Source organism: Miscanthus floridulus, chromosome 14, assembly GCF_019320115.1.
Source record: "Miscanthus floridulus cultivar M001 chromosome 14, ASM1932011v1, whole genome shotgun sequence".
NCBI lineage: Eukaryota > Viridiplantae > Streptophyta > Magnoliopsida > Poales > Poaceae > Miscanthus > Miscanthus floridulus.
Window position 1 is genome coordinate 68,269,147 of NC_089593.1, and position 14,612 is coordinate 68,283,758.

The 14,612-nt window shown below is 44.3% G+C and overlaps 2 protein-coding genes across 2 annotated transcripts; both read left to right on the forward strand.

Annotated features, from left to right (window-relative positions):
* Positions 1-318: 318 nt before the first annotated feature.
* Positions 319-4,597, forward strand: LOC136504264 (uncharacterized). The gene is made up of 9 exons (XM_066499126.1): positions 319-816; positions 928-1,029; positions 1,101-1,146; positions 1,280-1,358; positions 2,088-2,436; positions 2,605-2,848; positions 3,296-3,538; positions 3,624-3,743; positions 3,907-4,597. The coding sequence occupies exons 1-9, from the start codon at positions 481-483 to the stop codon at positions 4,359-4,361; spliced, it is 1,974 nt and encodes a 657-aa protein (XP_066355223.1). The 5' UTR covers positions 319-480; the 3' UTR covers positions 4,362-4,597.
* Positions 4,598-8,806: 4,209 nt separating this feature from the next.
* Positions 8,807-14,309, forward strand: LOC136506183 (calcium-transporting ATPase 10, plasma membrane-type-like). The gene is made up of 7 exons (XM_066501305.1): positions 8,807-9,260; positions 10,081-10,135; positions 10,260-12,211; positions 12,302-12,460; positions 12,662-12,833; positions 12,917-13,215; positions 13,682-14,309. Exons 1-7 carry the CDS (start codon positions 9,084-9,086, stop codon positions 13,928-13,930), a joined length of 3,063 nt encoding a protein of 1,020 aa, XP_066357402.1. The 5' UTR covers positions 8,807-9,083; the 3' UTR covers positions 13,931-14,309.
* The last annotated feature ends 303 nt before the right edge of the window (positions 14,310-14,612 follow it).

Genomic DNA, 14,612 nt, shown 5'->3' on the forward strand with positions numbered 1-14,612 from the left:
AAATTCTAGATTATTTTTTTAATTTTGTTCGCTTGGAGGAATTCTGGAGGAATTTGGATGGTTTGGAGGAATACTAGAGGAATTTGTGAGAGAAAAACACCGTTCCGGGTGAAAAAAGAAACGGATCAAGCCGGGTTTAAGAGCACGCGAACGGGGCTATATCTTCAAGGCAAATTGTCTAATACCATGGCTAGTGAAGTTTTGAAACCTTTTTTTAAAAAAAACATCAGTTGAAAATTTGTGTGCTTCTTTTTTTTTTTTTGAGGGGAAAATTGTGTGTTTCTAGATTCCTGATCCTGCAAACTAGTAGCTAAACACTCTTGGAGGAACTTTCATTTTTTTTGGCACCTAATCCATCCTTGCAAGGGGCGGCGGCCCCAGGCCTAGGGCCCACTAGGGCCATGGCCCTAGTCGTGGCCCAAGTAGCCCACATACACCCCAAGGACTTTTGGCCCAAATTCATTTAGCCCAACAGCAGTCATGCCACCCAGCAGCCCAAGCCTAGTAAGCATCCATGCCCTGTCTGTCTCGCAGTCTCGCCTAGACGCTCCTCTCTCGCTCTATGGCGCTCGCGCCGCCGCCGTCCATAGCCGCCGCCCGACGCCTGACGCCCGCCAGTGCTCTGCCGCGGCACTGCTCGCTATCCCGCTCGGCCGCGTAGTCACCCGCCGTCCACTGTGGGAGCAACTTGGGCCTAGAGGCATCCAGAGCCCTCCGCCGTGGGAGCAACGAGGGCAGGCAGGGATGAGGGAGGTGGTGACGGTGCAGGTCGGCGGCTTCGCGAACTTCGTCGGTTCCCACTTCTGGAACTTCCAGGTGATTAGTTGATCAGTTCCCCGGGAGATCCTTCCTTCCCCGGGTCCTTGCAGTCGCTGTGCCAGAGCTCGATGACGCCTCTGCAATTTACCTTGTTGTTCTGCTTCGCAGGATGAGCTGCTCGGGCTCGCCGACGACCCCGGCGCCGACCCGGTATTCAGCACCGCCGCGCTGGACATGGACGTCCTGTACCGCGCCGGCGAGACACAGCAGGTAGACAGAGGCTTTCACTCCCTTGGACGCCATTTCCGTGTTCGTTCACTGACACTGCTCGACTTGTTCAGGGCGTTGCCACCTACTGCCCTCGCTTGGTGTCAGTAGGCTCTCGAGGTAATTGATTGATTGGCCATGTTTTCATTTCTCACTTTGCGTGCCCATTAGGATTTCTCAATCGTGGACGAGTGCTGCATACTTGTAGTTTTGTTTCTGGCAGTGTAAATAACGTGGTGGTGACAATTTGCAGGGTCTCTTGGCTCGTTAAGTTCCTCTGGTACTCTAGGTTCGAGCAGTGCTGCTGCAGATCAGCCCAACATCTTCACATGGCAAGTGATGTTCTATTGTTCTAACTTCTATCACTTGTACAATTTGTTTCTATGTTTCATTTTTCTCCTTACTAAATTCATCATGTATCATCCATCCTTGGCGTTCCACCTTTATGAGCTGAAGATGGTTAGGCAGTTGTTCGGTGTAGTTTGGGTTGTCTGAGCAATGAGTGAGGCTGAAAATGCATTAGCTGCAGACTAAAATTTACATGTGTATGTCTAGCTGCTTATAGTTCAGATAAATAGACAAAACCAGTTGCATAAAATTGTACTCTCTCCATTCTAAATTGTAAGTCGTCTTGACTTTTCTATGTACATAACTTTTGCTATATACCTAAATATATACATTATGACTATTATCTAAAAAAACCAAAACGGTTTACAATTTGGAAGGGGGGAGTAGAATACTGTTGCTGCCAGTGCCAGAAGACACAATTTACCAGTATTAGCCTCTTAGTACTATAATTCTTGAGTTCTCTAATGATGCATTGCATACACCCATCCAGCAGCTTGAGAATTGCTTCATGACATCTGCCTTTACTTGGAACATCGTCCAACTTTTGGCTTATCATTGCCTGTTGTTGAAAGTGTTGCTTTTGTACTATTGGTGCTATGAGATGTATGCTAGTATAGTGGTGAATTTGACTCTGAGAGATGAGAGAGCACAAATCTGTAACACAGTATGATAGGATCATGGAATCTTGTGATAACTGATCCCATTTGTTGCAGGTCCGGAAATGTAACAAAATCAGTAGCAAAACCTCATGAGCGGAGTTTGTTCCTACAAAGTTTATCTGAAGAACAGAACCCAAGCTCTAGCAATGGCCGAAACAATGCCAGAGAAAATATTGAAGATAAGGACCTGGTTGAAAGTCTAGAGAATGGAGTCAATTTTTGGACTGATTATTCAAAAGTTCAGTATCACCCTCAGAGCTTGTATGAGTTGTATGGATCATGGACAGACTTTGACAAGTTTGATAACTATGGGACTGCAAAGGAGGTGGTTTCAGAATGGTCTCAAATGGAGGAGATGAATGAGAGGCTAAGGTTCTTTGTTGAAGAATGCGACCATATCCAGGTCTTGTCTTTTTACAGCAAACTATCAATAAACACTCTATTTACAGTTAGTCATTTAAACTATGGGCTGTGTTCACTTACATATTTAGTGAATTTGCAGAAATTTTTTATCTCTCCTTTTTGTTGATTTCACTCGACCTTTTAAATTGTTTATCTTGATTTATTACAGGGCATCCAGTTTCTTGTGGATGATTCTGGAGGCTTTGCCAGTGTAGCTGCACAGTTTTTGGAGAGTATTGCTGATGATTACACAAATACCCCTGTAATGCTATATTGTGTGCGGAATCCAGACTCCTATGGGTCTTCCAGAAATCAGCGCGAAACCATCATAAGATCTTTGCATGATGCTGTGTCATTGTCGAAACTTTCATACTCCTGCAATCTGATGGTACCAGTAGGACTGCCTTCTCTAAGTATGGTTCCGATTGCTTATAATCTATTACATAGACTGTCATATAACTTGTGATTCTCTTATCCCTTCTCCATTGTAGCATGTTTGTATTTGCAAATCCTTATAATTCTACTAAATCTACAGTAAACTCATAATTGGACTTGTGATCCTTTTCAGTAATTTGAGGCTTCTTTCAGCAGTGCTTGGACCTTAGTTTTGCAAATGTTTTGTTTCCTGATCTTTGATCATAAGCCAAATAAACAATCAGATGTTGCATCCTTCACCTCAATCAACTCACACGCACCTACTGTTGGTGAATGCAATGCTCATTCTGTTATAACTCACATACATCTATTGTCAGCATGCCTATCACTGTCACATTGTTTATACAGAATTATTTGTAGGTTTTGTGAAAGCTTGTTGATGTGTGTCCCTCTAACAGTGTTTCCTTTTGACTTTGTTTTTTCAGGTTACTTGTCACCTTTGCTTTCTATAAAAGATGAGAAACGCTTCCACTCCAGTGCCATTTGTGCAGCAGCAATACATTCATTATCTGTTCCATTTAGGCTACGACACGTGGGCCCGGCCTCAGACTCAGCACATTCATCTGGTAAGCTTGATATCGGTGAGCTTGTGCACATATTATCTGATCAAGGCAGGCAGAACATGATCACAGCGCTGGATGTAGCAATGCCTGCCCCTTCTTTGACAGGTACACAGACACAAGGAATGTCCTGTTTGGTCGGATGTGAATAAAAAATGATATTGTTTGCTGATCGTATATTCTTGATTTCCAGATAGAAAAGATCTGAGGAACATACAGAGGAGCTTGCATTCTCTGACTCCTGAAATCAGCGATGAGGATGAAGATCCTTATGCTGTTGAATCTTTGGTGGTTCATGGAGCTCTAGATGCAGGTTTGCTATCTTATTCCATAGTATCAGTTTTATTTGTACCATTTATTACTCTGCTAGATTTTGCTTTGTAAATACTTTATTAGCAGACATTTTGCAACTGGCTAACTGTAGGCTGTACAAAGTAAAGTGAAGTTGGCTGATCTACATTCTGTTGATAATACAGGCGGGAAAAGAGCTTCCATATCTCAGGTGAAGGACTCCGTCTGTTCTGCTCTGGAAGGCAGGGCGACAAAACCAAAGTTCTCCCACCTCTCACTATCGCCGTGCCCCCTCCCAATCCCACTCCCATTCCCGTCGATCTTCAGCAGCAGCGTAGGCCAGCAGGGCGAGATCCTCAGCAACAGCCACCCAGAAGGAACCCGGCCAAAGGGTTCGCTCGACGTCGTCTCAGTGCCGATGGCAGCACGCCTGAGGTCGAGCTGCGCCATAGTGCCCTTCATTGAGAGGAGGTCGACGAGCCTCCAGAGGCTCGGCGTCGCCAGGGGTTCGCTGGGCTCGCAGGTCCTCCGTGACTGGGGCTTCGGGAAGGAGGAGGTCGAGGACATGGGCGAGCACCTGGCGAAGATGCTGCGCCCGTTTTACCCCGAAATGGATCTGACGTCGGATTCTGATGACTAGGTTTCACTGTCTTTGTGAGTGTACCGTGTCACAGGAAGGTAAGTTCAAGTTTAGGTCTGTGGAAACTAGTAGAAACTGTCATGTGATGCAGCTGGCGTGAGATGCCATGCTGCGATGAATTCATCTGTCCTGTGTTAAAGGGTTGCAGAACACTGGGAGTAGAGTAGCTCTGAAATATGACCATGTATGTATGTATCTTTTGAGCAAACTGGAAATGAGATCTGAGAGCCTGGGCGTGTGACCGTGTCAACCAGTGCTCCGCATGTGCATTTGGGCGACGCGGACGTCCGTCGCAACGTGCGGTTGTTGTGGAGTAGTACTAACATTCTGCGCTGTTTCAGCTCTGAATTCTGATGCAGAGGTTCAGATCTGTGCTGTACCTGCAAACCGCAGCAGAGGAAACTGAAGAGTCAGGCGTTTCTAGTCTAGTCTGAAATATTTCCTTTGTTCGTTTTTAACTTGGCAAACATCGGTCTGAACTGTGTATTTGGCTGTTTTTCACCAAATAAATACTTACCGGTCATCCATCAGCAGTTTATGCGAACAAAAGTTCTGTCCAGTCCATCTAAAAAACGACACTAGTTAACTCGACAAGGCGCATTGTTCAATTGGATCTTCATATCATCACATCCAGAAACAAACGTGTTGCAAGCGCTAAAGTTGGATCGACCAGAACAAGAGGGCAAATGCCGCAACATTCTTGCATGTTGGGGTTCCCTGAAATTTTGTATGGTAGTGGCACCATAATTGATCTCTTGAATATGTAACCCTCTCTGCTGTTGTCGTGCGCATGAATTTCTTCAGTCAGTGTGCATCGCGTGCACACATGCACATGGTCGCAACATTCTGCGATCTGATGTTTCAGACAAGCAAGATCCAGATCAGATACCCAGCCGGGTCTCCTTTTCCATTTCCATTATTGTCCTGAAAAAAAGCATGAACTCTCCATCACTGTTCCTCTCATGTACATTATCGGTATGGTCTCAATGGACGGGCCCTTTTTGTTATCCTTTTCCCCGTGCTTTTTGTCCTTTCATGAAACATTTCTTTCGCCTTTTTCATAGCTATTTTTTTCACGACCATGCTTTGCATGTATATCATTAAGAAGGAAAATGAGTTGTTACATAGGTAAACGTCGGTCGGCCTAGAATGCGAGCGGCACTGCGGCCGAACAAAGTTAACCTTGCAACCGAAAAGCGGTGGCGCTAACTTGATATTACATAAGAACAAATTTTGCGACTTTTCCGACCGGCGAAGATCAACCAAAGTCCCTGGACACCCACAGCGCGGCTAGGTGGCCGTACGCCGCCTGAGGCCAATGATCCACCTCCTCCTCAATCACGGTAGCAACATTTCCATAGCTTTTTAGCCAAAGGTTATGAGCATGGCAGTCGCCATTCTGTATTTCTGTTTGCTCTGCTCAACGGCGTGGAATCTACGAGTTAATTAGTTGGAGATATAAAGGTACCCCCGCCGAATGTGCGTTGGTTGGACCACTATTTTCTGTTATAACAATTCTGTAAAACTGAGTAATGAACTTACGAGATTATTATCAAAGTATCTTGAAGACAATTCTGACTTTTCATTTTTTTTTGAAGTTCAATACTTTCAAGTTATGGATAGCAACATTTTTTGAAAGATTACTAGATATCGTCCAAATATAGAGCATCTCCACTAGATCTCTTTATAAGTTGTTTTAGGAAAGTAACTTAAAATCAATTTAGGATATAAGATGTAGCGGGTTACCTAAAACTTGTCTATCTCTTATTCCCTTTGTCCCTGAATAAATAGATTTTTAGAGTGTCTTAAGTCAAACTTTTAGACTTTGACCAAATTTCTAGAAAAAATCATCAAGATTTATGGTACCAAATTAATATCATTAGATTTATCATAAAATATATTTTCATAAGGTGCTCATTTTATGTGGCACGGATTCTAGGACTTGATTTATTTGGGGATGGAGGGACTATATTTTATTTCTTTAGGAACAGAGGAGAGAGGGTTGTCTCCTTTATTTAGGAGAAATAATGCTTTCTTTAAGAAATCTCTTACAAATTATAGATATAGCCATATAGAAGATGGGATAGGAGATCTTCTACAGATCCTCAATATCCTAAAATGCTACTTTTTAGCTATATAAGATTGGGTAGGATATCTCATGGAGATGCTACTTTTTAGCTATAGAAGATCGAATAGGATATGTGATGGAGATGCTCTTGGTTTTCGTTAGAGCACATGTAGTCTAGTCCCATAAGTACCCACCGTAGGCCACAACTTACTAAGAGATTAAGCCTAGCTTAAAAAAAAAAACTAACATGGATACCCTCATGTTTCAATTACAAGACATTTTGGCTTTTCTAGATATACATTGTTTTTAATATGTATCTAGACAAAGTACATATCTAAGTTCATAAGAGAACGTCTAATTTGAAATGGAGGGAGTACAATATAGGGCTTCGTCCCGCTAGAAGAAATTTCGACGCGGAATTATTAGATGGGGGTGTGGATGGGCCGTAGATCAATAAACCGGTAGCTCATTGTTTTGGAATCTTGATAAGAGATTGTGTTTTTTTTTGTGTTTTTTTTTTTGCTTCATAATAAAGTTCAAAATTTATGATATATGTGCAAGAGCAACTTTTTTTTATATCTATACAAGGTTGGAATTGTCGTTAGAGTGTGCAGTAGCTCAGGTCTCCGAGCACTCTAACTTAGGCCCTGTTGGGTCCATCAGTGCTAATTGTTAGTAGCTATAAAATTAGTAATAGTGGATCCAAACACCCTAACTAATAGTAGAACTAATAGTTCAAAATATATTAACTAGCTGGCTAGTAAAATATTATTACCCGGCTTCCCAAAGCTAAGTGTTACTAACTATTTTTTTAGATTTAAAGTAGTACTACTAGTAAATATGAGATGGAGGGTCCAAACAGAGCTCAAATAATAATTAAGTTAGTTGCGAAAGGACTTTATAGGCTAGTGGTTACAAGAGTATTAGTAGCATCTCATAATCTGGGTTCGACTTCCTGTGGAAGCGAATATTTTTACGATTTAATGGTATTTGTGCTTTTAGTGGTAGACGACGACAGCGAGACGCCTATGGTGTCTTCGTCAATCTCGAGTATTTGCCGGCCCAATCTTCGATGAAGCTCGTAGGGATAGGGTTTACGTGCTTGAGTTCATAGGGGGTGAGTGTGGGTGCCTTGTACTATTTAATTCTCAAAAAGAGAAAAAAAACCATTTAGCTAATTTTCATGATAAAAAGTTATTAGCTGATTTTTTTCTCCTAGTATCTGCTAACTATTAGCAGCTAATGCATCAAGCATAGCCTTGCCAAGAGATTAGGCCTATTTAAACCTAAAATATTAACTAACAAGATAACTTACATAAGGGCAATCTCCTACATGTCGTCCCCCAAGAACTATTTTTTAGGACTCAGTGGGGGAATTCCCCCACCTTTTTTTTTTGTATTAATCATTGGTGGAATAAAGTTACAAGCGCACAAGATGTGCAAAAAGGAGCTTGCAAGCTCAAACAGAAAAGCGAAAGAAAAACTAATGTAAATTCGCCAAATACATATTAAGGGAACCAGCAAGGTTCGGTTTGGCCTTGATACAAATCGAGCCAATCTCTTCCTTAAACCGAATCTTCCAACTGTTTATGTTGCACGACTTACAAAGTGGAGAATGACAACATATTCCACTTAGTTATCAGAATAACATGAAATAATACGGCCGGTCGGTTGGTTGAATGATGAGGCTCGCCTGGCCTATTAAAGGTCGGCGCTTGGCCGTGTACTTGACAACATAATGATCGGTTACTTGACAACATATTCCATGTGCCCAGAAAACGCGTCCGATGCGACCGCGACAGGCCTAGTAGCTAAAAACAGAAGAAGAAGTTGACACGAGCAGAGACATGGATTTATGTTTGTTTATACTAGCGATTGGGATTTAATGTTTGTTTATACAAGCTAGCGATTGGATCATCTAGATCTCATGGAGGTGCCTTTAACTCCTTTTTGTTATTGGATGATTGGTCATCAAACAAACACAGACACACATACTAAAACCATATATTTATGATGTCAATATCCTCCTCTCCTATCCGACATATTAAATATTATCTATATTTAAATTAGAATATAAATATGAAAACAAATATAATTTCAGCTATATCTGTTTGTACCGGAATACCGGATCGTATGCATCCCTAATTGTCGGGTTGGGTCAGGGCAGTTTCCTTTGACTGGTCGGGCGAGGCCATGGTCGGTCAGATGGCCGCCGTTCCTTTTGGCTTCCGCTCAACTGAAGCGACGGACTGACGAGTCTCGCCGGCGCCGCGACATCGACCGGTCGCGCTCGCGCTTCACTGGCGCTGCTGCTGCCACCCACGATTCCGACTCGTGCCGTCACTCTCCCCACCCCGGTTTCCTCGCAGCTTCCTTCCTTCCAGTTTCACCACTCTGCAGTCAGTCTGCACCCCTCCGGCCTCGCCCTCCCCCTCCCTCTCCCTGTCTGTTGGCCGCGGTTCGCGGGAACCAACGGCCATCGCGACGCCGGCCCCCACCGAGCCAACAAGCCAGCCAGCCGTACCCCGCACGCGCGCGCCTGATTGGCGCTTGACCGGCCGGCTGACCCACCCGAGCAAGGCGGAGGGAGGACCCGGAGAAGCTGCTTCCTTGCCGTTGCCCAGGGGGCAGGGAGTAGTAGGAGGAGGAGGGCGATGGAGAGCTACCTGGAGGAGCGGTTCGGCGGCGTGCAGGCCAAGAACTCCTCCGAGGAGGCGCTCCGCCGCTGGCGCCGCCTCTGCAGCGTCGTCAAGAACCCCAAGCGCCGCTTCCGCTTCACCGCCAACCTCGAGAAGCGCGGCGAGGCTGAGGCCATCAAGCATGCCAACCACGTGCGTCTCCCCCCTCCCAATTCCCACTCCCCCTTCCTCTCTTCCTCCGTCCTCCGTCCTCCGCTGCCGCTGGCCGCCGGGATCCGCGGCAGGGCAGCCCGTGGGATCTGGACCTGGGGCCACTGCTTGCTTGCCGGCGCCTGAGGCTAGTAGCGAGTCCTCGCCGCATCTGATCTGAGTGAGCTCAGCGGCGCTGGGGTGTCGCGGCGGCTGTGGCCATGATTCACGGTCAAGCTAGTTACTTCTCTAACTGAAAAAAAAACCCGGGTGTGTGTTTTGTGTCCGCCTGTTTGTTTGCGCATTTTGAGGGGTCTTCATTTTTGTTTCGAGACCCACTCAGGAATTGTGGGATCAATCAATCAAGCCCTTAATGCCACCCAAAAAAAATTCCATGATGGTTGTTCTTCAGCTACGACTATGTACGAGGGACCATTTTGCTTCTCGCACCATTTCACACTGCTGCGACAACGTGCCTTTGGATTTGCTCTGTTTCAGTGCTGCCAGTTCCGGAAATCTCAGTCTTTTTCACCAGTTATTATTAATTACCTCCCATTTTCAGTAGGGTGTTGCAACTGGCTGCTATCAACTCCACTCTTAGTTAAGATTAGTACCACTGCAGCTGCAGCACCCATAAATTCAAACCACTTTCCATTACTCTGCTAGCAGATCCTGAACCAGTGCAGCAACGTACCTAGTTTTGCACTCCCGTTTTCTGATTTGAGCAGTTAACCTCGCAATCCAACTTGGTGGTAGCCTTGCTGTCTTAACTCTTGGCTTGCTTTGCGAGGTTACTCAAGTTAACACTACTGCTGTGTGACAGGAGAAGCTGCGCGTCGCTGTGCTCGTCTCGAAGGCTGCACTGCAGTTTCTACATGGTAATTGCATGCCGACAGATAGTACTGCCAGAAATTGTCATTCTTTTGTAATTTTGACTCCATCTCTTCCATTTCCTAACGTTACTAACATCTAAAACCATGTTTCTGAATCACAAATGTTCAGGCCTCTCCCTGCGAAGCGAGTACGTTGTCCCTGAGGAAGTCAAGGCTGCAGGTTTTCAGATCTGTGCTGATGAGCTGGGGTCCATTGTCGAGGGCCATGATAGTAAGAAGCTCATCACCTATGGTGGAGTTGATGGGATTGCAGAAAAACTTGCGACTTCGAAGATGGACGGGCTAAGCACAGCCGATGATAGCATTAAGCGCAGGAAAGACATATATGGAGTAAACAAGTTCACAGAAAGTGAGCTCCGCAGTTTCTGGGTGTTTGTATGGGAGGCGCTTCAAGACACCACTCTTATAATTCTCGCTGTCTGCGCGCTCGTGTCGCTGGTTGTTGGCATTGTGATGGAAGGGTGGCCAAAAGGCGCTCATGATGGTCTTGGAATTGTTGCAAGTATCCTCTTGGTTGTGTTTGTGACTGCGACAAGTGACTATCGGCAGTCGCTGCAGTTCAAGGACCTGGACAAGGAGAAAAAGAAAATCCAAGTACAGGTTACAAGGAATGGTTTCAGGCAAAGGCTATCGATATATGATCTTCTTCCTGGTGATGTTGTCTATTTAGCAATTGGAGATCAGGTCCCTGCAGATGGGCTCTTCATTTCTGGATTCTCTCTATTGATCAATGAATCCAGCCTAACTGGTGAAAGTGAACCTGTCGCTGTAAGTGAAGACAACCCTTTCCTCTTGTCGGGGACCAAAGTACAAGATGGCTCCTGCAAGATGCTGGTCACAACTGTTGGCATGCGCACCCAATGGGGAAAACTGATGGACACTCTCAGTGAAGGCGGCGATGATGAAACCCCACTGCAGGTCAAACTTAATGGAGTTGCAACTATTATTGGTCAGATTGGACTATTTTTTGCTGTTATAACTTTCATCGTCCTGTCCCAAGGGCTTTTCAGTAAGAAATACCATGAACGGATGCTTTTAAGCTGGTCAGGAGATGATGCATTGGAGCTGCTGGAGCATTTTGCTATTGCAGTTACCATTGTTGTTGTCGCTGTTCCTGAGGGATTGCCATTAGCCGTCACGCTGAGTCTTGCATTTGCCATGAAGAAAATGATGAATGACAAAGCACTGGTTCGCCACTTATCTGCATGTGAGACTATGGGTTCAGCTACTACCATCTGCAGCGACAAGACAGGAACACTGACAACCAATCATATGACTGTTGTTAAGGCCGGCATCTGCGGAAACATCAAGGAAGTTAATGGTTCTGAGAATGCATCCAAGTTACGCTCTGAACTTCCAGAGATTGTTGTTAAAACTCTTCTGGAGTCTATATTTAACAATACAGGTGGTGAGGTTGTAATTAACCAGGATGGTAAATATCAAATCCTGGGTAGCCCCACAGAGACAGCTTTACTAGAGTTTGCGTTGTCACTAGGTGGAGATTTTAAGGCAAAACGTGATGAAACTAAGATTGTGAAAATGGAGCCTTTTAATTCAACAAAAAAGAGGATGAGTGTCATTCTTGAGCTTCCTGGAGGAGGGTGCCGTGCACACTGTAAAGGTGCTTCAGAGATAGTCTTGGCTGCCTGTGACAAATTCCTAGATGAGACAGGTGGTGTTCATTCTCTGGATAAAATAACTACTGACAAGCTCAATGGTATTATTGATAGTTTTGCTGGTGAATCTCTTAGGACATTATGCCTTGCTTATAGGGAAATGGAAGAAGGTTTTTCCGTCACAGAGCATATACCACTACAAGGGTACACATGCATTGGAATTATAGGTATCAAAGATCCTGTCCGTCCAGGGGTGAAGGAGTCTGTTGCTACTTGCCGGGCTGCTGGAATTATGGTGAGAATGGTCACAGGAGACAACATAAATACAGCAAAGGCAATTGCTCGTGAATGTGGTATACTTACTGAAGATGGCATAGCTATTGAAGGACCAGAGTTCAGAGAGAAAAGCCTAGATGAACTCCTTAAGCTGGTTCCAAAAATCCAGGTTTGCTATGTACAAGATATCTTATTGACTTTCAAACATTTTAACCATCGATCCACAAGTCTCACCTACTGCTGATTGTGTTTATTGAAGGTAATGGCCCGATCATCACCACTTGACAAGCATACACTTGTAAAGCATTTGCGCACAACATTCAATGATGTTGTTGCTGTTACTGGTGACGGCACAAATGATGCTCCTGCCTTGCATGAAGCAGATATTGGACTTGCAATGGGCATTGCTGGGACTGAGGTGCGAACGCTTATTGTTAAGGAGACCAAATCAAGTTTTATTCAGTAAAGGGCAGATATGCCATGGTGGCATGTCCTATTGCTCTAAACAGTACATACAATTAGGATATGTCCATCCTTATTGAACCTGAGTATTGCCAATTTATATCATATCCTGCTATCTTAGTCATGTCACCAGTGGAGCTGATATAATCTTTTTCAGGTGGCAAAAGAGAGCGCTGATGTTATAATTCTGGACGACAACTTCTCTACGATTGTAACTGTTGCCAAGTGGGGACGATCTGTTTACATCAATATTCAAAAGTTTGTGCAGTTTCAGCTGACTGTCAATGTAGTGGCACTTCTAGTTAACTTCTCCTCAGCCTGCTTTACAGGTATGTCTCCTTGCCTCGCGATTCTGTTAACCTCAGAGTTTTCAGATGTCTCTCTGTCTAATCATATGTACTTGTAATGCCAGGAAATGCACCACTGACAGCTGTTCAGCTTCTTTGGGTTAACATGATCATGGACACCCTTGGCGCGCTTGCATTAGCCACGGAGCCACCTAATGATGACTTGATGAACAGAGAGCCAGTAGGAAGGACAGGGAAATTCATTACAAATGTGATGTGGAGGAACATTCTGGGTCAGTCTTTCTACCAGTTGTTTGTGATGTGGTATCTCCAAACGCAAGGGAAAAACTTCTTTGGGCTTGAAGACTCTGGTACTGATATTGTGCTAAATACAATCATTTTCAACTCATTCGTCTTCTGTCAGGTATGACTATTATTGCAGATCATTTCTTTTCCACGTGATTGGCTCGCTAAGTACCTATGGCAGCATTGGTGCCAGCATCTTTGGTTTGGTTAGAATCAGGTCAACTTAATGATCATGGGAATGTTCATTCTTTTGTCCAGCAATTTTGTCATTACTGGAAAATAAGAAACTTGCTGTCAGAACTTTGAGTATAATACGATGACCTAACACAAGTAGCTCAAATAAACAAGAGTTGAGAAGCCCCCCTGAGATGAATTAGCTAGTGCGGGTGGATGTCAGCCACCCAGCCAACCAGGGCTCGGTTATCACCTTCTACCTATTAATATGCTAGGGTGGGGCATCTCCACCCTAGTCGAGAATAAAAAAGAAACAAGAGAGATTGAGGGTACCATCAATTTTAGGCAAAATAACATTACTTTCCTTCAGAAGCTATCTTAGACTATGCTGACCCTACATGCCGCTTCAGGTGTTCAATGAGATAAGCTCTCGGGAGATGGAGAAGATCAACGTGCTCAAGGGCATGACAAGGAACTATGTCTTCATGGCTGTCCTCACCAGCACGGTCATCTTCCAGTTCATCATGGTGCAGTTTCTAGGCGAGTTTGCCAACACCACGCCCCTGACCATACACCAGTGGCTAGCCAGCGTGCTCCTCGGTCTGGCTGGGATGCCCATTGCTGCCGCCGTCAAGCTGATTCCAGTCGGCTCGTCATGATATCATTGAAGATCGCTGTCTGCGAAGCACGGCATAATACAGTCAGACGACCAAGTTGCATGATATTCGGTGGAGCTGAGAGCTCTCTGTGCTCAAACTTTTGGAATGCATGGAGAGCTAGCAGGCTTGCGAAATGGAACAGCTGCTGCATTTGAAAAGTTTTGTAGCCTGCAAATGTGGCTAGATTGCATCGTATTGTAAGAAGCATCGTGTTTGGCACTGGGGTTCAGGCCAGCTTTGGTGGTGCAGCAGAATTGTAAGATTGGTGCTTAGACATTGAAATGGAATTTAGGCTGCAGGATATTTATGTGGATGAATGAATCGAAACGTGGTTCGTTCTTTATTTTTATTCTTGTTTATTAAATTTGTGATTTGGCTATATCTTAAGAAATTTTTTACTATGGCTATATCTTTAAAAAAAGGAGTGACAATTTCTTTTTTGAATTTTTTTTATGTAATCAAGGGTAAAAATAGTAAATCTATAATTGTAAAATAATGTATTGAGTAGTATAGTTAGGTAGATAATTCAAGTTAGCTGAATATTTTTTTTTTAAGAATTACATAGTACAACGCAGACGTCCACGACATGTACGCACACTCACCCTATGATCATATGCACGTAAATTTTATCTCATGAGCACTTCCGAAGAACTGAGCCGGCAGATCTCGAAATTCACAAGGT

Excerpts from the sequence above, each read along its gene's own strand:
- LOC136506183 (XM_066501305.1), top strand. The coding sequence starts at position 9,084 with ATGGAGAGCTACCTGGAGGAGCGGTTCGGCGGCGTGCAGGCCAAGAAC. Across the intron at positions 9,261-10,080 it reads CCATCAAGCATGCCAACCAC|GAGAAGCTGCGCGTCGCTGT; the intron begins GTGCGTCTCCCC and ends GCTGTGTGACAG. Across the intron at positions 12,212-12,301 it reads AGCTGGTTCCAAAAATCCAG|GTAATGGCCCGATCATCACC; the intron begins GTTTGCTATGTA and ends TGTTTATTGAAG.
- LOC136504264 (XM_066499126.1), top strand. The coding sequence starts at position 481 with ATGCCACCCAGCAGCCCAAGCCTAGTAAGCATCCATGCCCTGTCTGTC. Across the intron at positions 1,147-1,279 it reads GGTGTCAGTAGGCTCTCGAG|GGTCTCTTGGCTCGTTAAGT; the intron begins GTAATTGATTGA and ends GACAATTTGCAG. Across the intron at positions 3,539-3,623 it reads GCCTGCCCCTTCTTTGACAG|ATAGAAAAGATCTGAGGAAC; the intron begins GTACACAGACAC and ends CTTGATTTCCAG.